At 37.1% G+C, this 27,509-nt stretch overlaps 2 protein-coding genes across 2 annotated transcripts; both read right to left on the bottom strand.

Moving 5' to 3' along the window:
* Window positions 1-10,457: 10,457 nt before the first annotated feature.
* LOC103672969 (olfactory receptor 13H1-like) lies at window positions 10,458-11,396 on the bottom strand. The gene is given in 1 exon segment (XM_008701679.2): window positions 10,458-11,396. A coding segment is annotated over 1 exon segment (939 nt).
* Window positions 11,397-22,233: 10,837 nt separating this feature from the next.
* Window positions 22,234-23,160, bottom strand: LOC103672939 (olfactory receptor 13H1). The gene has a single exon (XM_008701647.1). It carries the CDS (start codon window positions 23,158-23,160, stop codon window positions 22,234-22,236), a length of 927 nt encoding a protein of 308 aa, XP_008699869.1.
* Between the last annotated feature and the right edge of the window lie 4,349 nt (window positions 23,161-27,509).

Raw genomic sequence — 27,509 nt, 5'->3', positions numbered from 1 at the left:
CAGTAACCTAAGCTTTCACATTATGAAACTAGAAAGTGAAGATAAAACTAAACTCAAAACAAGCATTAAGAAACAAACAATAAAGGCTAGAATGAAAATAAATGAAATAGAGAGGAGAAAAATAATAGAGAAATTCACTGAAACCAAATGTTTATTCTTTGGAAAGGTCCAAAAGTTTATAAACTCTTACCTTGATTTACCAGAGAGAGAGAGAGAGAAAGAGAGAGAGAGAACTCAAATTTCTAAAATCAGGAAAGGAATTATGGAATTTGGGACATCACTGCCAACCTTAGAAACAAAAGAATAATTATAAAGGAATACTATTAATAATTGTATGCCAAAAATTAATAAACTAAATGAAAAGAACAGATTTCAAGAAACACACGAACTATCTCAAGAAGAAAGAAAATCTGGATAAACAAGTGAAGTGATTGAATTAATAGTAAAAAATCTTTCCACAAAGTAAAAGCCATACCCATATGGATTCACTGCATAATTCTTCCAAACATTTGAAGAATAATCAACACCAATCCTATACAAAATTTTCCAAAAATAGAAGAATAATTCCCCTCCTTCAATAGGGCTAATATTACCCTGAAATCAAAATCAGACAGAAGTCACAAGAAAACTACAATCTGGTATCCCTTTTGAATGTAGCTCCAAAATCCTTAAAATATACTAACAAACCAAATTCAGCATTATATATTATATTATATTACCATCATTAAGTGATATTTATCCCAGGAATGCAAGTTTGGCTTAATATCTGAAAATCACTGTAATGCATTAAAAGACAAAAACCACATGGTTATCTAAATGGATACAGTTAAATAATTTGATAAAATCTAATACCCATTCATGATTAAAAAAATCATGAGGCTGCTAGGAACAAAAGGGTTGTTTCTCAGCCTGATAAAGGCCATCAATGAAAACCATGCAGCTAACATTGTAATTAATGGTGAAACACTGAAAGCTTTCACCCTAAGATCCTGGAAGATGACCAGTGTTTCTACTTTCACTACTTCTATTCAACATTGTACTGTAATTTTTGCCAGGAAAATTAGGCAAGAAAAAGAAACAAAAGCATCCAGATTGGAAAAGAAGTACAGCTTTCTCTATTCATTGAGTCATGATCTTGTATATAGGAAATTCTAAGGAATCCACAGAAAAAAACCATTAGAACTAATAATCTCTTTCAGTAAGTTTTCAAGATATAAGATTACTGTGTGAAATCAATGTTATTTCTATACACTAGCAATGAACAATTAAAAATGAAATTAAGAAAACAATTCCAATAAAATAGAATAAAAAATAAAATACTTAGGAATAAATTTAACAAAAGAATTGCAAGACTTGTTCAATGAAATCTACAAAAAATGTTGAAATAAAGTAAAAAAGACCTATCAACATGATACCACATCAACAAAACAACAGATTAAAAAAATCTATGATGATCTCAATAGATGCAAAAAAGCGTTACACAAAATTCAATATCTTTTCATGATAAAAACTCTCAGCAAACTGTATTTAGAGGGAAGTTACCTCAACATAATAAAGGTCATATATGAAAATCCCACAGCTAACATCATACTTGATGGTAAAAAACTGAGAGCTTTTCCTCTAAGATTAGAAACAAGCTAATGATGCCCAGTCTCACCACTTTTATTCAACCTATTACTGGAATTCCTGGCCACAGCAATCAGAGAAGAAAAAGAAATAAAAGGCATCTAAATTGTTAAGGAAGAAGTAAAACTTTCATTATTTTTAGATTACATGATACTATACATAGAAACCTCTAAAGACCCCGCCAAAACAACTATTAGAAGTAATAAATGAATTCAGTAAAGGGGCAGGTTACAAAATTAATGCTCACATATTGGTTGTGAATCTATACACTAATAAGAAAGTAGCAGAAAAAGAAATTGAGAAAACAATTCCATTTATGATTACACCAAAAAGAATAAAATACCTAGGAATAAACTTATCCAAGGAGGTGAAAAAAATGTACTCTGAAAACAATAAATCATTGATGAAAGAAATTGAAGACAACACAAACAAATGGAAAGATATCCCATGCTTGCTGTTTATAAGAATTAATATTGTTAAAATTTCCATACTACCCAAAACAATCTACAGATTCAATGCAATTCCTATTAAAATACCAACAGCAGTTTTCACAGAACTACAACAAATAATCCTAAAATTTTTGTGGAACCACAAAGGACCTCGAATAGTCAAAGCAATCTTGAGAAAGAAGAACAAAGCTGAAGGTATCACAATCCTAGATTTCAAGATACACTACAAAGCTGTGGTAATGAAAGCAGTATACTACTGGCACAAAAATAGACACACAGGTCAGTGAAACAGAATAGAGAGCCCAGAAATAAACCCACATTTATATGTTCAATTAATCTATATGAAAGAGGTAGGAATACACAATGGAGAAAAGACAGTCTCTTCAACAAATGGTGTTGGGAAAACTAGACAGCTACATGCAGAAGAATGGAACCGGACCACTTTCTTACACCATACATAAAAAAGAACTCAAAATGAATTAAAGACCTAAATGTGAGACATGAAACCATAAAATTCCTAGGAGAAAACATAAGCAGTAATTTCATTGATATTGGCGTTAGCAACGTTTTTCTAGTTATGCCTCCTTAGGCAAGGGAAACAAAAGAAAAATAAACTTTTGGGACTATACCAAAATAAAAAGCTTTGCATAACAAAGGAAACCATCAACAAAACTAAAAGGCAACCTGCTGAATGAAAGAAGATATTTGTAAGTGATATATCTGATAAAGGGTTAATATCCAAACTATATAAAGAACTTGCACAACTCAACACCAAAAACCCAAATAATCTGATTAAAATGGTCAGAAAATCTGAAAAGACATTTTCCCAAAGAAGATATACACATGGCCAATGGACATATGAAAAGATGCTCAACATCATTAATCTTCAGGGCAAATCAAAGCCACAGTGTGATATCACCTTACACCTGTCAGAATGGTTAGAATAAAAAATTTAAGAAATAACAAATGTTAGCAAGGAAGTGGAGAAATAGGAGCCCTTGTGCACTGTTGGTGTGAATGTAAACTGGTGTAGACACTGTAGAAAATGGTATTACAAATAGAAATATTATACGATCCAGTAATTCCACTAGTGAGTATTTACCCAAAGGAAATGAAGACACTAATTCAAAGAGATATATACACCCTTATGTTTATTGCAGCATTATTTACAATAGCCAAGATAATAGAAGCAACCCAAATATTTATGGATACATGAAGGGATAAAGATGTGGTGTATATATATAATGGAATATTACTTAGCCATAAAAACGAGTGAGATCTTGCCATTTGAGACAACATGGATGGACCTGAAGGGTATGATGCTAAATGAAATAAGCAGACTAAGAAAAACAACTACCATATGATTTCACTCCTAGGTGGAATCTAAAGAAACATGAATAAACAAACAAAAAGCAGAATCAGACCTGTAAATACAGAGGACAAACTGATGGTTGCCAGAGGGGAGAGGGGTGGAGGGATGAGAAAATGGGTGAAGGGGAGTGGGAGATACAGGTTTCCAGTTATGGAATGAATAAGTCATGGGAATAAAAGGCACAGCATAAGGAATATAGTCAATGATATTGCAAAAGTATTGTGTGGGTGACAGGTGGTGGGTACATTTGTGGTGAGCACAGCAAAACATATAGAGAAGTTGAATCCCTGTGTTGTACAACTGAAACTAATGCATTGTGAGTCAACTATACTAAAAAAAAAAAAAGACTATGTGGTACTCATATAAGGGTAGGCAAATTGACCAATGGAGTAGAATTGAACATCTAGTAATAAACCCATATATTTTTGGTTATTTTTGACACAGGTGCCAAGACAATTCAGTGGGGAGAATGATAGTCTTTTCTACAAATGGTGTTGGGACAAGTGGATATGCACATGCAAAAAGATGAAATTGAACCCCCCCCACCAGACACCATATACAAAAGTTAACTCAGAATGAAGCAAAGTCCTGGGGCACCTGGGTGGCTCAGTTTGTTAAGTATCCGACTTTTAGCTCAGCTCAGGTCTTGATCTCAGAGTCTTGAGTTGGAGCCCATGTTGGGTGAGGAGCTTACTTAAAAAAAAAAAAAGGCTGCAGTCCTAATTGTCAGGGTTAAAATTTTGCAACTCTTAGAACAAACGTAGGTGTAAGTATTTGTGACATAAATATTTTGGTATGAATATTTGCGACACAGGCATAAATATTGGACAGTGATTTCTTAGATATGGTACCAAAATCACAAGCCACACACAAAAAAAACCAACAAACTTGACATCAAATTAAAAAGATTTTGTGCTTCAAAGGATACTACTAAGAAACAAAGACAGCCCACAGAATGGGAAAAAATATTTTCAAATTAGATATCAAATAAGGATTTATATAAAGAAGTTGTAAAGAGCTTTTACAACTCAATAATAAACAGACAAATAACCCCATCAAAAATGGGGAAAGGATCTGAGAATACATTTCTCCAAAGAAGATAAACAAATGGATAATAAGCACATAAAAAGATGCTGGCTAACTGAACATAATAAAACTAAAACTAAAACAAAAGATGCACAACATCATTAGTTATTAGGAAAATGCAAGTCAAAATCACAATGAGATACCAATTTTAGTCCACTAAGATGGCTGTAATAAAGTAGGTGAACAACTTGTTGCATTGGCTAAGATGTGGGGAAATAAGAAACTTCATATTGTTGTGTTATGGGTTCCCATATTTCTCTAGTTTTGCAGATACATGTGTATTTCCATCCTGAAGTTTATTATTTCTGAAAACAAAGAGATAAGGACTGGATGAATATATAAACTTTGGTATATCCATATAATGGAACATGATTCAGCCATAAACCATTAATCAACATAAAAACCTTGAAAACATTATGCTAAGTTAAAGAAGCCACATATTGTATGATTTCACTTAAAATGTCTTGAATAGGGAAATTCATAGAGACAGTACATTTTTGGTTGCTGGAGGCTGGGGGTAAGGAAAAATGGGGAGTAATGGCTAATGTGTACAGGGTTTCTATTTGGGATGACGAAAATGTTCTGGAATCAGATAGTAGTGATGATTGCACATTTTCTTCAATGCACTAAATGCCATTGAATTGTGCAACCTAAAATGGTGAAATTCTGGCATGTGAATTATGTCCTAATAAAGCTTTTACAAAATGCTGAAGTCCTTACAGCACTCAAGAAGTACCTATGCAATTCGATCCCTTGTTCTTCTCTGAGTTCATCAGCTGCTTTTCTCCTTTTGGTTCACTCCTGTCCAGCCGTATAGCTTCCTTGGTGTTCTTCAAACACATGATGCATTCTCCTGTTTTAGCACCTTTGCCTGGAATATTATTTTCCTGTATATTCACATACTTTTCCCCTTGTTGTTCAAATTCCAAATTCTCTTTTTTTTTTCAGTTCTTTTAAAATTTTTTTATTTATTATTTATTTTTTTAATAATTTTTTTTATTATATTATGTTAGTCACCATACAGTACATCCCTGGTTTCTGATGTAAAGTTCGATGATTCATTAGTTGCATATAACACCCAGTGCACCATGCAATACGTGCCCTCCTTACTACCCATCACCAGCCTATCCCATTCCCCCACCCCCCTCCCCTCTGAAGTCCTCAGTTTGTTTCCCAGAGTCCATAGTTTCTCATGGTTCATTCCCCCTTCTGTTTAACCCCCCTTTCTTCTTCCCTTTTTTCTCCTACCAATCTTCCTACTTCTTATGTTCCATAAATGAGTGAAACCATATGATAATTATCTTTCTCTGCTTGACTTACTTCACTTAGCATTATCTCCTCCAGTCCCAGTTAGGGCTTTTCTGATCACCCTATTTAAAATTGAAGTGCCTATCTTATCTTTCCTTATCCCTGTTACCATGCTTTATTTTTTAGAAACATACCATGTGATTTATGTTTATGGGTTATGTTCCTGCACTATAACATAAGCCTCATGAGTATGGAGACATTTTTACTCATTGATGTATCCCAAAAGCCTAGAACAATGCCTGGTACACACAATAAGTTCCTCTCTGTCTCTTCATCTTTTTCTGTATATCTTTCTTAAACATACATTTGTGTGTTTGTGTTTACCTGTTGTGGAAGGAAGGAAGGAAGGAAGGATGTTATACCACCTACCCATCCCCTTGCTCACATAGCTGTAGCTACACTTGTCTTCTTCTTTCTTTAATTTAAATTCAATTTAGTTAACATATGGTGTATTATTAGTTACAGGGGTAGAATTTAGCGATTCATCAGTTGCATATAACACGCAGTGCTCATTACATCAAATGCCCTCTTAATGCCCATCACCCCATCCCTCCACTCACCTCCCCTCCAGCAACCCTCAGTTTGTTTCCTAGAGTTAAGAGTCTCCTTTTTGTTCCTTAAACATGCCCAGTTCTTTCTTCAGGGCCTTTGTATTTTTTCCCTTGTTCTAGTACACTCATTTCCTCAACTCTTCAAACTTCACAATAGCATCTAATGGATCTTCAGTTTCAGTTTAAATATTACTTCTGAGAAATCTTATCTTACCATCTGATTCAAAATAGATCTCACACATCACTCCTGCTTCCTGTTTGTTTCCTTCCAAGTACTTATCATGCTTTTAAAAGTCTTTTATTTATATATGTGATAATCTGTTTAATATCTATTTTTCTATTAAAGTGTTTAGTACCTAAGGTCAGGAACTTTGTCTTTTTCACTGTGAATTCCCAATGCTAGCAAATTACTTAACACATGAAGATACTCAATATGTTTTGTTTTGAATAAGTAAAATAAGGAATAAAAAGAGAAAAAATGCTAAATAACCTCCAACACTTACAGCCAGAGATACATACAAGCCTGTGTATGCTTTCCATAATTCCAGGTATGGGCTTCGGCCAAGTACAGTGTAATAACATTGCCGCACACAGAATAAACTGGGCATTTCAGTATACAGGCGTCTCTGGTGCCAGAGTTATGTAATATTAGTGATGATAAGAATAGTAAAAATAGCTATCATTTTCATTTGCTTCCCATTTGACAATAGTATGCTAGCTGTTTTATGTGGTTTATCTTATTTGATCCTCATAGCAACCCTATGAAGTAGAGACTATTATTATTTTTGTAAAGACTATTACTATTATTATCAACTGCATAGATAAAGATGAGGGTATCAGAGAGATTAAAGTGATGTACCCAAGGTTGCAGAGCTAAAAAGTGGTTTTTTTAAATCTTATTTTTAAGTAGGCTCCATGCCTAACACGGGACTTGAACTCACAACTCTGAGGTCAAGAGTCGCATGCTCTACTGACTGAGCCAGGCAGGCACCCCTATGAAGTGGTCTTTTAAATCTCAAAAGTCTGAATTCAAACGAGGTCTTTCTAACATAAAGTCTGTGTGTTCATGTCTTTATGTATATGTGGGATGGCAAATACAGGTATACAGGGCCATTGACTCAAATATATTAGTGAAAAACTTTATCTGGTGACTATTTTAATCAAAACAACAGTAAAAATATAGCGGGAATAAATGAACAATTTTCTGTGTGCTCCTTTCCATATGATGAACATACAAGATTTAATAGCTCTGCTTTCATGACTTGTAGAAACTCAAGGAACACTTTGCAGATAATTAACTTCATTTTCTTATTACTTAGTACTGGTGTTGACAAATTCACTCAAAACTCAATGATATATTTTTAGCTTTTGAAAAAATATAAATTTCTTTCTTTTGAACACTTCCAGGTGGGCTCTCAAGTGCATTTTCTTCACTCTGCTGCTGCCAGTAAACAGCATGAAGCTCTTTTCTCAGTTATGTCAATTTTTAAGGGGTCAGTTCAACCTTCTAAGATGTCACCTTGTGATTTTGGCATACCTCATGAGAAGATGGTGTGTGGGGAGGCAGAGTTACCCATTATCAGCTGCAAGTCATAAGTGCTGCTTGGCAGAGATAAGAAATTGAAAGATTTCCTAAGGCATAGGTAGTTCCAAAGCATTTCCTATTTATTATAACTCAAACGTGTTTACTTAGTAATACAAGGGAGATTTGAAGAAGACAATGTTCACGATACACATTTAATAGAAAACCACCTTACACACGCATCTCTGATTAGTTGTTCTTACAATCTCTTACACTTTCTATTTATCCAGTCTTGACTTTGTGTCAGAAATCTTCCCACAGCTTGTTCTCCATTTCCAGATATAACATATTTCTCTCTAGAGAGAACCCTGTCTAACGTCTTCCTGAGGTAATCAAAAGGGAAGACATTAGTTCACCTAATTTTCTTTTGCAGCTAAAAAAGGTCCCTGTTTCTCCCCGATAAATTTCTCTCTGTCAGCAAAAGTCACATCTCATTGCTTGTTCTTCTCTACCTCTCCTTAGTCCCTAATGAAAATGATCAAACTCCAATAATTATTAGGTGCAGTTTTGCTCCTTTTTTCCCCTCCTTTTGAGGAATCACATTTGTTTCTTCCCTCTAGTGTTTGACTTTATCTGCTCACCATGTCTTTTTAGTTAATTATTAGTACCTTCCCTTTTATTTCAGGAGTGCTTTAGGTTAAATGAAAATTATTAGAAATGCCAGAAATAAAACTTACAGAAGAATTTGTTCAAGGTTAAATCGGTAATGGTACAATAAAATTTGCATAACACCATAAATTACCTTTCTAAAGAGTTCTCTGTTGGGGTTCCCACACTTTTTTTTTAAAGATTTTATTTATTTATTTGACAGAGAGAGACAGCCAGCGAGAGAGGGAACACAAGCAGGGGGAGTGGGAGAGGAAGAAGCAGGCTCATAGCAGAGGAGCCTGATGTGGGGCTCGATCCCATAACGCCGGGATCACGCCCTGAGCCGAAGGCAGACGCTTAACCGCTGTGCCACCCAGGCACCCCACCACTTTTATTATTTTTGTTTTCATTTACAATAGCCTTCTGTCAACTTGTGTTGTTGACCAATTAGGTATTAATCGCTTGCTTACAGAGTGAAATAGAATGGATCAGACTGGGGATCTGCCTATCAGGATGTATCTGGAAACAGTGGTGGAGTCAATCAATGTCAAAATGATTTGGGGGGCTTTTTATTAGCCACAAGTAACCGACTACAGCATTTTCTGTTTCCAAAATTGGACTGATTCATTGTCATTTTGACTCAATGACAAAGACCCTGACTCTTAAAACACAAGTGATCAACTAACACGGGAAACATTCAACCTCATCTCTAATACGACAACAGTGAGAACCTATTTTTTCAGTCTGACATATTACTGTGAATTAATCTAAAATGATACAGTTATTATTAGTACAGACAGGCAAATGAACACTGATACAATGGGTATGGAAGTTAGAGAGTAGACTGACAGTTTTTTCTTTTTTGGCTGACATATATTCAGTGTCCACCACATGCCAAGCATTATGGTAAAAATTTAACATGCATTGCCTCATTTCATTCTCAGAACAACTTTGTGGGGTAGGCACTCTTATAATTCCCATTTCACAGATGAGAACATTGAAGCTGAGAGATGGAAAGGAACGAACTAAATCCCACACAACCGTGAGTGGCAGACTTAAATACATGTTTGCTGATTCTAAAACCCATGCAAGCCCCATTGAGTTGTGGGGATGATAGGTGATTTTTCCTTTTTTCTCTACCTGCCTCTTGTATTTAAAAACAATGAACACTATAATTTTTATATTCCAAAAATACAGTACACATTTGTTGGTTTTTAAAGGAGTTTTAAAGGAGCTAAATTTGCTGTTTGTGAGGTCCACTTTAGAAGCTGCATGCAATTATTCAGGAGTAGGGTATGTTGACAGAGAAAATGGAGCCCTATCTACTTATCAAGACATATAATTGTAGGTTCCATAGGGTCATCATTTCTGGCCTTCAGTATCTACACAGTCTTCAAGGGCTTCTTTCTTCATCAGAAGACCTTTTAAGTGGAAGTTTAGTAATTTTCTTCTCTACCCACTCACATTCATCACTCTGAAGCTTGGATAATGATATACCTCATACAAAAACCATTGAGAGAACAGTTGTCCATTTTGCAACTTTGTTCTTTCTTCTCTACAAAAGAGATCTTAGAATACTGAAATATTTCTCATTCAGTAAAACAACATAAAACTACATAGGATTAAAACATACTAATTACTATTTTGTTTTATAAATTCCCCCACAAGTCTGTTGTATAATTTATTACTTAAATGGATCGCATTATAGATGTTTAACATGCCTTTTTCAGTGGTGGGATGTTCTTTATCACAGGCCTGTTGGAAATAGAAAAAAAAATGCATTTGAAACAAATGACCTTACTAAAATATTGTTTAGTATTTATACCTTGTTATTTTTTACAAGTCCATGTCAACCTGTTGGTCAGATGAACTTCCATGGGATATTCATGTCCTTTTTAGGATTCTTTCTTCCTCATCATTTTTCTTAGGGCATTTTTCACATCTTTATTCCTCAAGGTGTAAATGAAAGGATTCAACATAGGGGTTACAATGCCATAAAATGCAGAGATGACTTTACCATGGTCCTGGGATTCCCTTGACTGAGGTTTCAGGTACATGTAGATGGCTGCTGCATAAAATATGTTGACGACAGTCAGGTGGGATCCACAGGTGGAGAAAGCTTTGAGCCTGGCTTCTGCAGAGTGGATCCTTAGCACAGCAACCACAATGCGAGTATAGGAGATGAGAATGAAGGTGAAAGGCAGGGGCAGTGTGAAGATGCCAATGACCAGACCCAGAATAAGTCTGGCTGGGCTGTCTGAGCAGGTGAGCTTCAACAGTGCCTGCACCTCACAGGTAAAATGATTGATGACATTGTGTCCACAAAAATGGGCAGGAATTGCAATGATCGGTATTATTGCTAAAAGAAAGGCACTGGCCCAGGTCACTGTGGCCAACTGTATGCAAACTCAGTTGTTCATAATGATGGTGTAACGCAGGGGATTAGAGATTGCAATAAATCTATCATAAGCCATGACAGCAAGGAGCAGACACTCTGTCATCCCCAGAAAAAGAGCAATGGTCATCTGAGCATAACAGCTATTATAGGAAATGGTGGGGTAGTCTCTTAAACCATTGAACAACAAAAAAGGCACCGAATTGCTAGAGTAGCAGATATCGAGGAAGGACAGGTTGCTTAGGAAAAAATACATAGGGGTATGAAGCTGGCCATCAACTCTAACCATGACAATGATAAGACTGTTACCCACCAATGTGATTAGGTAGACTGCTACCATGGTGCAATAAAAGGTAATCTGGGATTTTGGATGATTGGACAAACCCACCAGGATGAATTCTGTCACTTCACTGCCATTACCAGTAACCAAAATATCCATTTTCTTCAATCTGCTGAGAAAGAAGAAATTCAACTTATTTTAATCTGAGAAACATTTATTGAGGGTCTGCTGTGTCCTCAGACCTATGTCAGGTGATATTAGGAAAAGATGTCTACAAAAGAAATGACACTGTTTAGAAGTTTGTGTTCTAATTTGGGAGATAAAACAGTCATACACATCACAGAATTAATCTGCAAAGTAGTGCAGTCCGTTGTAAGTCTTAATTCCCTCATCTATAGAATGAGGGGGGTTGGACTCCACCTAAAACATGCTTTGAACCTTCCCTTAAAGAAACCATGCCAATTTACTGCTCAAATATAATTAGACTTGAATCATAAAATTGCTAATTGTTTTCTCCCTGCTACAGATATTAGCCTGAAATTTGTTTTTAGCTGGTTCATCTACATGATATAAAATTGTGGCCAGTTCACTTTCATTTCTTCCTCACCCTGCACATCCAATCAATCACTGAGTCCTATTGGCTCCTCCTTCTGAATATATTTTAAATCTACCTATAAATCTCCATATCCAAGCCCAACATTTATCTAGTCAGAGCCACCATCCACTAACTGGCCTCCCTACTTCTATTCTTGCCTCTCTCTAGTCTATTCTCCACACAACAGCCAGAGAAACCTTTAACAAACATACATAATTATCACCATATCTTTCCCATGCTTAAAACCACTCTAGGGCTTCTAATTCGCCTTGGAATAAAATCTAACCTGTTTACCATGACCTACAAGACTCTAAATGATCTGACCTCAACCTTATCTCGCACTGTCTCTTCTTGTGCTCACCATGTTCCAACCATACTGTCTTTATGAAGCACTCTAAGCTCATTCTGACCTCAGAGCTTTTGCACATTGTGTTCTCTCTGCTGGAAATATTCCTCCTACCCTCTTTGGTGAACTTCTAGTCATCCTTAGTATCTCAGCTTAAAAGAAATTTCATTAGAAAAGCCATACTTAACTGCACAAAAATGAAATCAGATCTTTTTTGTTGCAATTGTTCATAGCACTCTAAACTTCTCCTGTGTGTCTCTTACTACAGTTAGTATTTATATATTTGCATAATTATTCGATTTCTGCTCCCTTACTAGATTTTCAACTTTCAGAGGGAAGAGGGCCTGACTGTCCCGTGCACTGCCTTATTTTTACCACCTCATGTTGTGCCTGGCATAAACCCACAATATGTGGGTTCAATATGGGTTTGTTGAATGAATCAAGACCAGTTATTTGGCTCTTCTGTCTTCAATGTCATGACTACATTGAATTGGCTGAAGGAAATAAATGTTTGATGGTAAAAAGCCCATGATGAGAAACAGTATCTCACAGTATTCAGTGTTACTAATGGCCTGTTGTTCAGAAATGAACTTTAATGTCTTGTATTTTTTTAGCCCTACAATTTGCTCTTTGCATGGATGGAAGTTGTTATAGTAAAGACAGAAAATGGGTATTATACTGGAATCTGAAAATAAAAGTATTTTCACACTTTTTTCTCCATCCAAATATTTATTTACTTTGTTTGATCTAATTCCATCAAATGTGAATGCTATCACAAACCAGCTCTCTATTAAGGTCAAGATCCTTTTTGGATTGCCTGTAAGAATCCCATCACGTTCTAGCCACAAATCGGAATTTGGGGCATTTGTGGGAGGATCTAGTTTCAGACTCATGAGGCAGGTGTCAAGCCTCGGTGAGTGCAGGCTGTGGATAGGAAGGTTTGTCTTAGGAGCTGGTCAGCAAGAAGGGCTATTCAGGCTCATGATGTAGATAATCTCTTCAGATCCTTTTTCTAAGATAGACTCCAGATCTCAGAAGGTACAAGACCTTTATGGACAAGTAATTCAGGAAATAGAGTAACACTTTGTAATAGGATCCTCAGTAGAACCTAGTACAGGATGAGGGGGCTCTGAATAGAAATCAGAACCAAGGGCAGACAAACTGAAAAAATATTTAACTGCTGCTAAGTGTCTAACTACAGCTGTCCATTTATTACCGGCAGCGATCCTAGGAGGCCCTTGACTACCTCTAATGAGAATTAGAAGGCTTCTTTGTGTTTTATATTCTCCCAGAATTGGGATCAGAAAACAGAATGGATCTGAAAAGGAAAAGTCTTCTTGGAGTAGAGTTATGAGGCTGAGGCTGAAGTCAGGTGATCTTGTCTTTATGCAATGGTGACACCACAACCATAATTTTCTAATAGCATTACAAGAATGGGATTTTCAGGGCCCCAACTTTTTCAAAGGGCACTAAATCTTCACACTAGAATGACAGTATGTTTAATCATGATGCCTTATTTTGATTTACAATCCTCACCATCTTATAGTCCTAACAATCTCAGAACAAATGCCAGTACAAACAGCTGGAAAACAAAGAACACATTTTTGTGCTTACATGATTTGAGTAAATCTCACCAGACTCAGCATATGTTTTTTTAATCAGTAATTCAGTATTTTAACTCTGTGTAAGCCAGAATCTTCCTAAATTCTCTAGACATATGTGGAGATACTCACACATATATTCACTGGTTTTTGATCTTTCAGAAATATTTGGGGCACACTTCAAGGCCTTCCTTCACATGGATTTCCCAAAGAAGTCTGTCTTGGTTTCACCTCCCATGCAAGAGCATGCTTCTCAGGAAGACTCATTCTATTTTTAATACTAAAATTAAGGGATGCTTGGAGCACCTTCCTTTTTTTCTAGGCTTTTCAGAAAGCTCCCAGAAGCTCAAAATATACTTAATGGAATGGGTAGTACTTACAGAGAGGAATTTCTATTATTCATACCAGGCAGTGTAGAATGGTGGTTAACAGCATGAGTTCTGGATCCAAGTTTGAATCCTGGATCCATCACTGATTCACTGTGTAACATTGGCAATTTGCTTAACTTGTTTACACCTTAGTTTCCTCAATTGTAAGGGTGGGACAATTATAGTATCTATTTCAAAGTGTTTTTCTGCTATATATGTACTAGCTATTATTATTTTTAAACAAGGCCTCACTTGGGAAGTAGCACCCATGGCAATGTGGCCACATTGGTTGTTGAAGTGTGGAAAATAATTCAGTGAATGAAGTGAGAGAAATAAGGAAATATGGTCAGATTATGGTGTGAGCCCTCTGGAGACAGAATTTGCATTTTATTCCTTTAACTCCAGTAGTTGACTTAGTTTCCGACACATGGGAGAAACTTAACAATATTTTTGAAATCAAATTGATTTTACTCACCTGAATAGCAGGGGGGGAAAAGGCCATGGAAACAAAAACAAAACCACTAAGGTCTCTAAGAGTTGTGTTGATATAGCCCCTTATGTGTTGCACGATTATTGGCTCACTGAAGTAAGTATTGGAGTCTTTCGAGGGGAGTGACTTACAGGTGTATCTTGAGATCCATATCAAGACTGACCATTCCACAAGTATATGTTGGTTTGTTTCAAGAGACAAATAGAGCTTCTTTCTTTCTTGCCAGGGTATATGTTCTTTACTTGTTCTTACAATGGATTGTGTCTTGATTCTGCTCAACATTTTAGAATCCAGGGAAGAATATTAAACGTTATCTGCTGGTTCCTTCTGAGTTTATTCATTATGGTTCCAAAGAAGTGATTTCACTGAAGAGACTTTAGGGACCAAGTCCCAAAAAGGCAATTAAATCTCAATGCTGAATTGAAGCTGTATATTCATTTGGGAGTGTTATTTCTAAGTTATTAGAATACAAGTATCTTTTGTCTACTAATTCCAATAATTCATTAGTGGGACTGTATAACTTTTTTTTAAGATTTTACTTATTTATTTGACAGAGATAGAGACAGCCAGCGAGAGAGGGAACACAAGCAGAGGGAGTGGGAGAGGAAGAAGCAGGCTCATAGCAGAGGAGCTTGATGTGGGGCTCGATCCCATAACTCAGGGATCATGCCCTGAGCCGAAGGCAGACGCTTAACCACTGCACCACCCAGGCGCCCCCTGTATAACTTTTGACTAACACCATCCACTCCACTTCTGCTATCAAGTTACCAAAGAGTTGATCCACCTCTAGGGTGATTACACAAAGTCCTGTATTTCTTGGGAGGGTTCTCAGCACAGCGACATAAGAAGGCAATGAATGAATGGGGAAGGAGGAGTGACCAAAATCTATTGGGACTCTATAAAAGCTTTCAATTAGACTCAGGTAAATGAAATTCTGTAAACAGCATTTACTGGAGGTGTTCTCTTCTTCTTTATGTTTTCCTGATGTCTCCTAGCCCATCCCAGCCATCTTTGTTTTGAAGTTTCTGTAAATCCTGCTTTTTCCTTAAAATTTCCTACATTAGTTTTGAATTGCTATGGAAACAAATATAATATTGCATCCTCTCATTCACTGCTCCATTGATTTACTTTGTCTGTGCATGTACCTAATTACAATAGCCTTATTGTATTGATTTCTTGCTTAGTTGTGCTCTGAATATATGATGACTTGTTTATTATTTTTACATGTATCCTTGTTAAATTTTTCAACTTAGGCATTAAGATTCTAGGAGCTAGGAATGAAGCATCTTTGCCAATAGTCCAGCTGAGTGCCACTCAAAATGTTTGCAAGGAGATAAGGACAGAATTGAGAGTAAACATTTAGTAACTTTTAAAGTGATTTGACATTGCTGTGACATTTTTATCATATTTTATAAAGTATCAGTCTGTAACAACTGGGAAATTTAAAAGACAGTTGTTCTTTACCACAAATGGTTTAAGAAGTATTTGTTTAGCACTAATTCATTTAACCAATTCTTATTGTACAGATACTGTGTGCCAGAAACTATGCTAGGGAGACAGAGGTGAATAAAACAAACTTCCTGCTCTCTATAAGCTTATGATCTAATTGGGAATAAACACTCCAAGGCAACTAATTATAAAGTATGAAAGATGTTAAATTTGGGGTTGAGCAAAATGTTATTAAGTGAAAAAAATGGAATTAAGTCACCATCCAGGGTTAAGCAGAATAGGATAAGCCCTGGGGAGGGCTTCACTGAGGCAATGACTCTAGATCTGGCCCTTGGAGGCTGACCGAGATTTTGCCAGGCACTGAAGGCAGGAAGAACAGCATGTATAGTAACATAGATGCATAACAAGTTTAGAGAAAGAAATTATTTTTTCCCTAGAGTATGGGGTCTATGGAGATGAAATAGAAAATGAGGATAGAGAGGTAGCAGGGGCCCCAAATAATGTTGTATATTCTATAGGCAATAGGGAGCCTATTGGAAGTTCCTAATCTTGGACTGGGATTATAAAGAGGGGATTAACATGAAGAGATTTTTTCCCTTTAGAAAAGTCACTCTGGCGACATTGATTGGATAGCTAGTTTAGAGAGAGACAAGATTGGGTTAGAGAAAAAAATGGAGCTTGTTACGGTCATTCTGGTAAGGGTTGATGAGTCCATGAACTAAGACATAAGCATTGAGGACAAAGAAAAGGGGATGGATTTGAAAGACATTTCAGAGGAAAAATCAATGAAATTCATTGAGTGAGTGGTTGTCAAGGGTAAGCGAGAAGAAGATGTAAAGGCTAATGCCGAGGATAATGAAAATCCCATCATATAGCATTTGTAATATGCTTTTAACTTTGTAACATCTAACATCTATGATCTCATTTGCTCTTTCAACCATTCTGTGGTAGGTTAAGGAACATATTTTCCCCCTGTTTGACACATGCAGTCCAGAGAGGTTAAGTGATTCACCCAGAGTTTCATAGCTCATGAATGGCAGAACCCAGACTAGAATCCAGACTTCCTGACGCCTAATCACGCGTTTTTTCTGACTCCATCATGATGTTGTACTGAAAAAGTGCTTGACCTGCTGTGCACATTTAACCAGAAACAATTACTATGTGTATTCCTGGTGGGAAAAAGAAAAGAGGAGAGAGAGAAGGCACCCAGTGACATGAGCAATAACTACTTCTGAGTCAGTTGAGAATTCGATAATGTTACTAGTAACTCTATGATAACAATAATAAAAACTATGTAATGTTTATTGAGGACTTACTATGTCCCAACCATAGTTCTCAGCATTTTATAGAAATCAACTGATTTAATCCTCTTAACAACCCTATGAGGTCAGTCCTATGATTGTTTTTTCAGAATACAATTCTTCTGACACCTAGATGTTCTTTCTGATGGGTGCACTGGAGGAGATAATGCTAAGTGAAATAAGTCAAGCAGAGAAAGACAATTATCATATGGTTTCTCTCATCTATGGAACATAAGAACTAGGAAGATCAGTAGGAGAAGAAAGGGATAAAGAAAGGGGGGTAATCAGAAGGGGGAATGAAGCATGAGAGACTATGGACTATGAGAAACAAACTGAGGACTTCAGAGGGGAGGGGGGTGGGGGAATGGGATAGACCGGTGATGGGTAGTAAGGAGGGCACGTATTGCATGGTGCACTGGGTGTTATACACAACTAATGAATCATCGAGCCTTACATCGGAAACCGGGGATGTACTGTATGGTGACTAACATAATATAATAAAAAATCATTAAAAAAAAATAAAAAAATAAATAGTTATACTCTACTGTCTTTCCTCAACTGAAATCCCAAATCCTATGAATGGGACATGGTATCTTTTTCTTAAATCCCCATTGGAAAGTATTATTTAGAGTCGGTTTTTCAGTTTGTAAACTTTCTCCTCAATTTCTGGCAGAATTACCTTAGTTTCAAACCTATCTTTATTTGTTTTCCAGGCTGAAACAAGGTAATCTTCACTACCCAGCTGCTTGGGATGTGGGATGCACAGTGGAATGTTTATCACAGTGCCTGTGATTGATCAAGTGAGAAGTGATATTCAACCTTAGGAGTTTTTAACAATCCAGAATTGATTTCATTTCACAACATCCTCATAGAGTTCATTTTATATTTAAAGTGAATTAATATCAATGTTGAATTAGATAGCCTTTGGGGTTTAGATACCCAGAAACAGAATGTTAGTGCTGGAAGGGCCATACTCCTGTTAACTAGCTGCTATATGTGCCTCCTTCTTCAGTCAAAGCTAACATTTAAAGTCAAGCAGATAGATCTATATATATATTGATCTGGAGGAATGTCCATGATATATTGCCAAGTGGAAAAAGCAAGTTGCAGAGTAAATTGATAATATGATTCCATTTTTTAAGACAAGAAAAAAAATCTATACAAAATAACACCTAGATGTAGAATGTTAGAAGTGTAAAGGTCTTTGGGTAACAAAACACAACCTTCCTATTATACTGATAAGCAAATTTGAGGGCCAGAAATTGGTATAACTAAAGTCACACAGCTAGTTAGTAGCAGAATCAATTTCACAGCCCCCATCTTCAGATTCCACTATGCCCCTCTGTCTGTAGGCTGTGCCCCTCCAGCAAGTCAATAAAGAGACAAAGCCCCTAGTGACAGAGCTATCATTTTGTTGTAGGGGAACCATTAGTGAAAATATGATTCTCGTTTTGAGCTGTAAAACAACCTGTGATAGAGTATTTCTCCCCTCAAAGTCAGGGTCATTAAAATGAATACTTTTTTTTTTAGTGGGAAAGTGTCCATTCTATTTTGTATTTTTAAAAAGTTTTAAAATTTGAGTACAGTCGACACACAATGTTACATTAATTTCAGGTGTACAGCATAGTAATTCAACATCACTATACATTATGCTATACTTACCACAAGTGTAGGCACCATCTGTCACCATGTATCACTATTATATCATTGACTACATTCCCTATGCTGTGCCTTTTATTCCCATAATTTATTCATTCCTTAACTGGGAGCCTGTATCTTCTACTCCCCTTCACACGTTTTGCCCATGTTCCCACCCCCCTTCCCTCTGGAAATCATCGCATTTATTTATTTATTTATTTATTTATTTATTTATTTATCTTTATATTTATAGGTCTGATTCCTCTTTTTGTTTGTTTATTCATAAAACATACCTCTTAACATGCCTCCTAATTTATGAATTTCATGGGACATGGTATCTTTTTCTTAAATCCCCAGTGGAAAATATTATTTGTAGCCTATTTTTCATACCTCCTAATTTATGAATTTCTCTCTACCTGAAAGCTTTATTTTTTTCTCTAAAATTTTTATTAATTTCACCAATTTAACTATTTCACAATGTTAATTTGAAATGTTTATTTCAATAGTAAGAAACATTTTGCATAAAGTATGAAACTTGCCCTAGCACCTAGCAATGTTTGGCTGAAAGTAGAAAGTTAATATTTGTTGAATGAATAAATTAAAAATTGGGGGTCACTTGGCTTTTTCCTAAATATTTTTTCTTTTCTTTTTTTTCTAAAGATTATATTTATTTATTTGACACAGAGAGAGAGACAGTCAGCGAGAGAGGGAACACAAGCAGGGGGAGTGGAAGAGGAAGAAGCAGGCTTCCAGCGGAGGAGCCCGATGTGGGGCTTGATCCCAGAACACTGGGATCATGCACTGAGCTGAAGGCAGATGCTTAACGACTGAGCCACCCAGGCGCCCCTAAATATTTTTTTTCTTGATATTAAAACATGGGTTTCAGTGGCTAAGCATACTGTAAAATTTTTAAAAATGTGTAATGGATGGAATTTGAATAAATGTTTCACTTATTTGAAAATTAGGCTATTTTGGTAAGTGGTTTATTCATTCTGTTTTCCTCTTTATTTAGTGAGTACAAGTGTGAGACAGGTCCTGTGTATGTCTGGTACTCTCTTTGTAGCACCACACAGTGTCACATCAACTCCCAGCAGTCAGGGTCTGAGGGATGCACTGAACATTTGTTTGCTCCATGGTGCCTTGCTTCACATCTAGGTGTGCTGTGCATTGTATTCTTCTCCTACTGATCTGTCTCTGGTTCTCTATCGGGAGGCCAATTGGGAGATGACTTTTTCATGTTTGGTGGAACTGTCCAAAGTAAAGTGAGACCAGGAAATGGGGTATCTGGGTCTTTAGGCCTAAATCTGCTTCTGGAAAGTTTCACGATCCTGGGAAATTTAAATACTGTTCACTGAGCCTCTGAACTCATCTAAAACTGAGAGATCAGTAGATTGTCGTTTGCTAAAGCTTTTTCTTTTATTTTTAGAACTCCATTTTCAAATGAAATTGTACACAGAAAACTTCACTTCCATTGCCAGATTCCAGGCTCACAACTGAACCCATGGGACTGTGGGAACTAAAGTTTAAAAGCCAGGGTGTCTGGGTGGCTCAATTGGTTAAGCATCTGCCTTTGGCCTAGGTCATGATCCTAGGGTCCTGGGTTGAGTCCAGCATTGGGCTTCCTGCGCAGTGGGGAGTCTGCTTCTTCCTCTGCCCCTCCCACCCCCTGCTTGTGCTTGCTCTCTCTCTCTCCCTCTCTTTCTGAAAAATAAGTAAATAAAAAATCTTAAAAAAACATAAAATTTAAAAAGCCACTGCATTACATGGATTTTTTAAATGTGGTAAATTTGTGCAATGAAATATTGTTTAGCAATAAAAAGGAACAAACTACTAATATAAGCAACAATGTGAATGATTTCAAAAGCACACTCAGTAAGAAAAACCATATACAAAAGAGTACATACACATGATTCCAGTAACAGTCAATTCTAGAAAATCAAAACTAACATATAGTGAAAGAAATCAGATCCGTGGTTGCCAGGGTTTGGGGTAGGGGTAGGGGTGACCTATGAAAGGGCACACGGAAACTTTTGGAGACAATGGAATTGTGTGCTGATTCAGTGGGCATCTCTCAAAATTCATAAAATTACACACTGTAACATAAATTATACCACCATAACGTTGATTAAAATCACGGCATTAAATAATCTTCAAGGTCTCTAGTGTGGGTATAGTGAATAGGATCTGAAATCAGCCAGACCTAGATTTAAATATTGGCTCTGCTCTTTGCTGCCTCTGTGGCCATGGGCAAATCACTTAACCTCTAAAATCTTGGTTTCCTTAACTCTAATACGGGTTGATAATAGCACTATTTCATTGCATTGTTGTGATAATTATATGTGACAATGGATGTAGAGAGCTTAGTTCAGTGTCTGGTATATAGTAAGTGCTCAATAAATGTTAGTTGCATTTATAATTCTATAATTCCAAATAATTTTCTAGACAATATTGACAAAGCTCAGAGGTGGTATATATGTGATCTAAATTTTAATTTTGATTCCACTACTAATTATGTATGACCTTATAGAAGTTTTAACTCCTTCTCTGGGCTTCTGTTTTCTCATTGTTAACATGGGGGATTATGGTATCTTTCTTACCAATTTCATAGAATTACATTAGGAATATGAAATAAAATAACAGACTTGAAAGAAGTTAGGAAAAGAGCAAGAAAAGGGGAAAACCACTTCACACAAATGTAGGAAATGGCTATGATGCAATTTTCTCACGATTCTGAGGTTAAGTAGAGCAAGCCAATTGTGCCTTCACAACAGGGCTTGCTTCCAGTAAAGTTATAAAGTTTCTGAAGTTTGTTTTCTGGTCTTTTATTACACCATCCATTGTCCTATTTTTCCAATTCAGTTATGCCTTGCCTCCTGCTAACAGTCATAGGAGATTTCTCTTACTGCTTAGGTCTCTTCTCTTAGTGGGGAAATGATTCTGATAAGCTGATTTATCTAAAGTTAAGTGAGCTAATGGGTGATCACTAACATGTTATATGTAAAGACAGAGTAAAAATAATGCCTCTAATGGAAATTCACATCTTAGTAGGGGTAATATTTTGGGGTGGGAGAACTTCCTGAAGCTTCTCAACTGATAACCACCTGCTCTACCAAGGGTAAAGTCAGACCCTTTAAACAATTTTTTACCATCAGTGAGGTTGTAGCTGATGTCTCTAAACTTACTTCAGAAGTTTAGAAACAAAGAAGGCTCATGTCCTTTTTGCCATAACTTTCCTCATTGCCCCTCTAACATCCTTGTTCCTCAGGCTATATATTAGGGGGTTCAGCATGGGTGTCAGGGCCCCATAAAACACTGAAATAAACTTGTTCTGATCAGGGGATGACTTGGACTGAGGTTTCATATACATGGAGATGGTTGCCCCATAGAATATTGTCACCACAGTCAAATGAGAGCCACAGGTGGAAAAGGCCTTGAGCCTACCCTGCGCTGAACGAATCCTTAGGACAGTAGTGGCAATTCGGGCATAGGAGAGAAGAACAAATCCAAAGGGTAGGAGCAGGGTGAAGATACCTGTGGTGAGGATCATAAGCTCATTGAGGCTGGTATCAGAACAGGCCAGCTTAAGGAGAGAAAGAATCTCACAGACAAAGTGGTTAATGATGTTAGCTCCACAGAAATGAAGCTGCAGGGATAAGACGAGCATGGCAGTGAGTACAAGTGATACCCCCCACGAGGTAGCAGCCAGCCAGACACACACTGGGCCATTTATGATCACAGAATAGCGCAGGGGATTGCTGATAGCAACCATACGGTCATAGGCCATGACAGCCAGTAAGAGGCACTCTGCTGTGGCCAAGACCAAGGAGACACTCATTTGGGTCAAACATCGTGGGTAGGAGAGGTAGGGATGGGTAGAGAAACAATGCACCAAGGCCTGGGGCATGGAAGCTGTTCCATAGCAAAGGTCTAAGAAAGACAGGTTAGTAAGGAAGAAGTACATTGGAGTGTGGAGGTGGGGGTCAAAGTAGATAAGGAAGATGATAAGTCCATTCCCCAACAACGTGCTCAGGTAAGTTATCAGCACCAATGTGAAAAATGTGACTCTCCACTCAGGATAGTTAGAGATTCCAATAAGGAGAAACTCAAACACTACTGTAGCATTATCTATGGCCATTCTTCCTATTTGCCACTATTCATTGGATGGGTGCCAATGCAGTTGCTTCCTTTTACCTGTAAGAATGAGAATACAGAGGGAGGGCTGGTGTGAGAAAGGTGGGAATCATTAGGGTATACAGGATCATTCTCTGTCTTTTTCAAAAGATAAGGAATACAAATGGGATATCTATAATGAGAACAGAGGCAAAGCTTGAAATTTCCTCCTTCCCATGGAAAATAGGAAATTCCCCATCCTTTTGAAAATGGTTATATGAGAAATTCTCCATCCGTCTTCCACTAGATAAACTTCTTAGGTTATTTTTTTTCAAGTAAGAAGAGAAGAAAGGGAAGCCATCTTCCTGCTTCTCTTACTTGTTCACCATTTTCCAAAACTGAACTTCAGTCAGCTTAAGTTACTAATCTCCAGCAAGAGGGTACCTTCTGACACTTTTAACTAAAATATTGCTTATTCTTGTGTCTGCTGGTCATTCCTAAGTTGTTCATGCCTCCATTTTCCCATTGCACTAGTATCTACCATGGTGCTTGTCATAGAGTGCTGCAAAGTACTTCTTTGATCTGAACTGATATTATGTAAATAGAGTATTTCATGGAATCCTTGAGGTCTGTGAAAACCTGCTAATATTCCTGGTTGGATTTACATTGCCAGCTTCTCCTGTGTTTTTCATGCTCTTGTTTCTGAGCACCAGTTAAGAGTATGAAAATCTACTGTGTTGTTTTAAAAGTGTGGGTGGTAAGAAGAGGGCTTGAATGACCACCCTATCTGAAAAGTCTTTCTCTTTCCACCTTACCACTTTCTTTCCCCTCAGTTTATGTTTTTCTTGTAGCACATTCCAATATCTGAAATTATATTAATACTTTTATTACTTGTTTATTATTTATCTCCCACTCAACTATAAATTTACTGAGGACAGGGACCTTGTCTGCTTTATTTACTGGTGTACCTAGTATGGTGCCTGGGGCATCATAGGGACCTGATAAATATTGAATGAATAAATAAATATATAAATAAATAATATCTGTTATTACCCAGATATTATCCAGAATCTAACTACTCCTCTTGCCACCTGCACTGCCGTCCTTTATTCCAAATCATCACCATTACTCACCTGAATTTTGTTAGTAACTTCCTTATTGGCTTCCCTGTTTCTGGCCTTGCCCTCATTCAGTTCAAATGATTCAGTAAAATTGTAAGTCAGATCAGGTCACTTTTCCATTAAAAAATTTCAGTAGCTTCTCATTTTAACCTAATTGAATGCCAGTCTCCTTATTATGACCTATCAGGCCCTACATGGTTTGCCTTCCAATTACCTCTCTGACCCCAGCTCCTATTACTCTTTTCCTTGCTCGCTTTGCTCTAGTCATACTGGCCTCCTCATTGTTCCTTAAACATTCACAGCACATCCCTTTCTCAGATCCTTTGCTCTCTTTGATCTTGTTCCATATACATGAAGCCCAGATCCTTGCATCGCTTATCATCTTACTTCCCTCAGGTCTTTACTCACAAGGAATCTTTTTAGTGAGTCCTTCTTTGACCACCCTGTCTAAAGGCTCATTTCTAGCCCCTGACATTTTATAGCCCCTTTCCTACATTATTTTTCTCCTTCGAATCATTTCTAGCACATGGTATGTTTTATCTATTAATTATGTTAGTTGATTGTCTCTTTTAACTAGAATGTTAAAAGCTCAGTGAAGTCAGGGAGTTTTGTCCATTTAGCTCACTGTTGTATGCCCAAAACTTAGAATTAGTGCCTAGTACATGGAAGGTGCTCAAGAATTACTTGATGAATGAATGTGTGAATGGAGCTTTTTGCCCATTCCACATTGAAAGAGAACTTCTCTTTTTCTAACTGCTTCTTCCCCTGACATTGCTGTTTATATACCAAACATCCCTTAATGTTTATGTGCTTCTTCATGAAACTAACTCTTCCTTCTTTTTCTAATCCCTTCCTCGAAGTTTCTGCTACTCACTGTCTCTGGATAAGTTCCTTCCCTACACTGGCTTATTGTTGCATTTGCAATTCAGTTAGACTAAGTGATCTGTAAGAGCCCATCTAGTCCTAACATGCTAGGATTCTCTCATTTTCCTCAGCTAAAATGAAGACAAAACAAAACAAACTTTAACACTCCCCACAACATGAGGAATCTACTATATTTTCCTCCATTGTTGGAGAAGCATGTGGAGTAGAGGAGGAGTTTGTTAAGGGATGGAATTTCTCTAACCATCTCTGAAATGGGATACTCTCTTGTCCTTAAAAGTCTTCAGCAAAGAACATTCCATAGCTCCCCCACTTTCCTGTCCTGGCCTCCAAGAACCTGTCCCTGTGTCTCATTCTTTACTTTGTCAGCCTCTCAGACAGGCTAAGTACACAGGAATGATAAATCCGTGGATATAAAAGTGTATGCCACTTAGGAATTGGCAAACACATACAAGGGGTGAGGAGGCTGATGACCTGCCTTCACAGAAGTGTCCCCAGAGCTTGAGAAACCTAGTGCTGGTTCTGTCTTCATTTATATTGGGACCCTGAGAAAGAGGTTTCCCTTGGATTGCCTCTACTTTGCAAGTGAAAATTGAGATAATCATCTCCATAGTGGGAAAATGAAGAAAGATGAGAGTCACAATGAAGACTGTTACTTTAAGTTAGTACAGTCATGCCCTACATTTCCTTGAATGATCTATATTTAATTCCTAATTATCTATACATGCACCATCCACAGTACAAGATCTAGAAAGACGATGGGCAGGCTCAGATGGGAGGATGAACTGGTTTTGTATAGAAGTAGACAGCTGATCCTTATGCCATTTAAAGGTCTCTGTTGCTCCTAGAACTGTTTAAAACACATTGCTTTTGCTGATAAATATTAAATATTGATAAATACATGTTTACTCTCTTTTATATGAATCCATCATTCCTAATGAGCTGCAAGATGTATTCCAATATTGAGGGAATGTTTATAACGAATTTATTCCTCAGTATTCCATGAGCCCAGTAGAATAAATTGATGAGTCATTTGACTAAAAATTGGTGATCAGTGTAGGGCTTTGAGAAAACTTGTTTTTAGATGGTGTTAAGCTAACTGATAGATATTGGTATCAAACCCATGACCTTGCCTCCATTAGTACTGTGTCTGGACCCCTAGAAGTTAAAATTGATGACAGTTTCCCTCTCACACTTAAAGTCTACTCAACCCCTTAATTGAGGGGGCTATTTTTCATTAGTCTGGGCCCTGCCCCCCAAAGACAATGTTGACTGTCTCATCCTAGAATTATCATTAAAAGATTCCTGGCAAACTGGGCTCAGCATATTTCCCATCTGAGTCTTGTCACCTGTAATTATTTATACAGCCTAACTTTCCTTTCAACTAATGGCTGCCCCTTGACTTCCTAGAGTTTTCCCACATCTAATAAATGGTCAGATGGAAAAAATGTGGGAGGGGAGGGAAGAAATTGGAGACTTTTCTTGTTACTGACTCACCATTGGAGGTCTTTTTCAAGTACCAGTAGTTGGAGTAGAATGAGATAGCCCAAAAGAATAATTTTCCACGTTGTCAGGTTTGGAACAGTGATCTTTCTGCAAACTTTCATGGTGGGATTTCAAAAGCCTTCCCAGCTTCTCAAACTCCCAAATTCCTGGAAACCTGTGAAGAAAGAAGATTCTTTCAGATTAGGTCAAATCGCAACCACCAAACACTTTGATATGCAGCCTTTGGTAATGGTATCTAATTACATTATTTAATTTCTTAGGCAAACATTTATTTCACTGACATTTGACCCACATACATCCTTGTTCAGTCTCCCTCAGAAAAGTTGTAACATAAAGACAATTGAGGTCATCTGAAAGTTTTGCATCAAGACCTTTAGGTTATTTCAATTTTCAATCTGCTAGGTTAGACATCTTTTGCCTCTTGGCAATACTTATCTGTCATCTTATCCTGATGAACTGGAACTCAATTAAACCAAATTGCTACTTCCTTTTAAAAAGAAGGAAATGATAGCAAAACATGCTGTACCCAGGACTTTAAACTAAATTGGATGATTACCAGGAGACGTCCTGGGCTCTGTACATACACTATCCAGTTTCCTGCTCTTTCCCCACCACCTATTTTCAGTGCCGGAGAGTGAAAATATGCAACCTGAAGACTCCAAGGACTTGTGCATCCCTCCATCAGCAAAAAGATCTAATGACAATCACTTTACTCACTAAAGCTGGAAGACAGACCCAGCCCATTTCCAAAGCATCATACTGGAGTTGAAGCCCAAAAGACTTTTGGTTACCTCTTACTTATCCAGAAAATATAACTACCAGAATCTGCCTTTCCTTGAGCAGTTTGGTTAAGAAATTGTGCCAT

This window comes from Ursus maritimus (genome assembly GCF_017311325.1).
Source record: "Ursus maritimus isolate PB19 chromosome X unlocalized genomic scaffold, ASM1731132v1 scaffold_X1, whole genome shotgun sequence".
Lineage (NCBI taxonomy): Eukaryota > Metazoa > Chordata > Mammalia > Carnivora > Ursidae > Ursus > Ursus maritimus.
Note: the sequence above shows the minus strand (reverse complement) of the source record. Positions and strands in the feature narration are given on the sequence as shown.

Coding starts and splice junctions, on each gene's coding strand:
- LOC103672939 (XM_008701647.1), bottom strand. CDS start 23,160: ATGGCCATAGATAATGCTACAGTAGTGTTTGAGTTTCTCCTTATTGGA.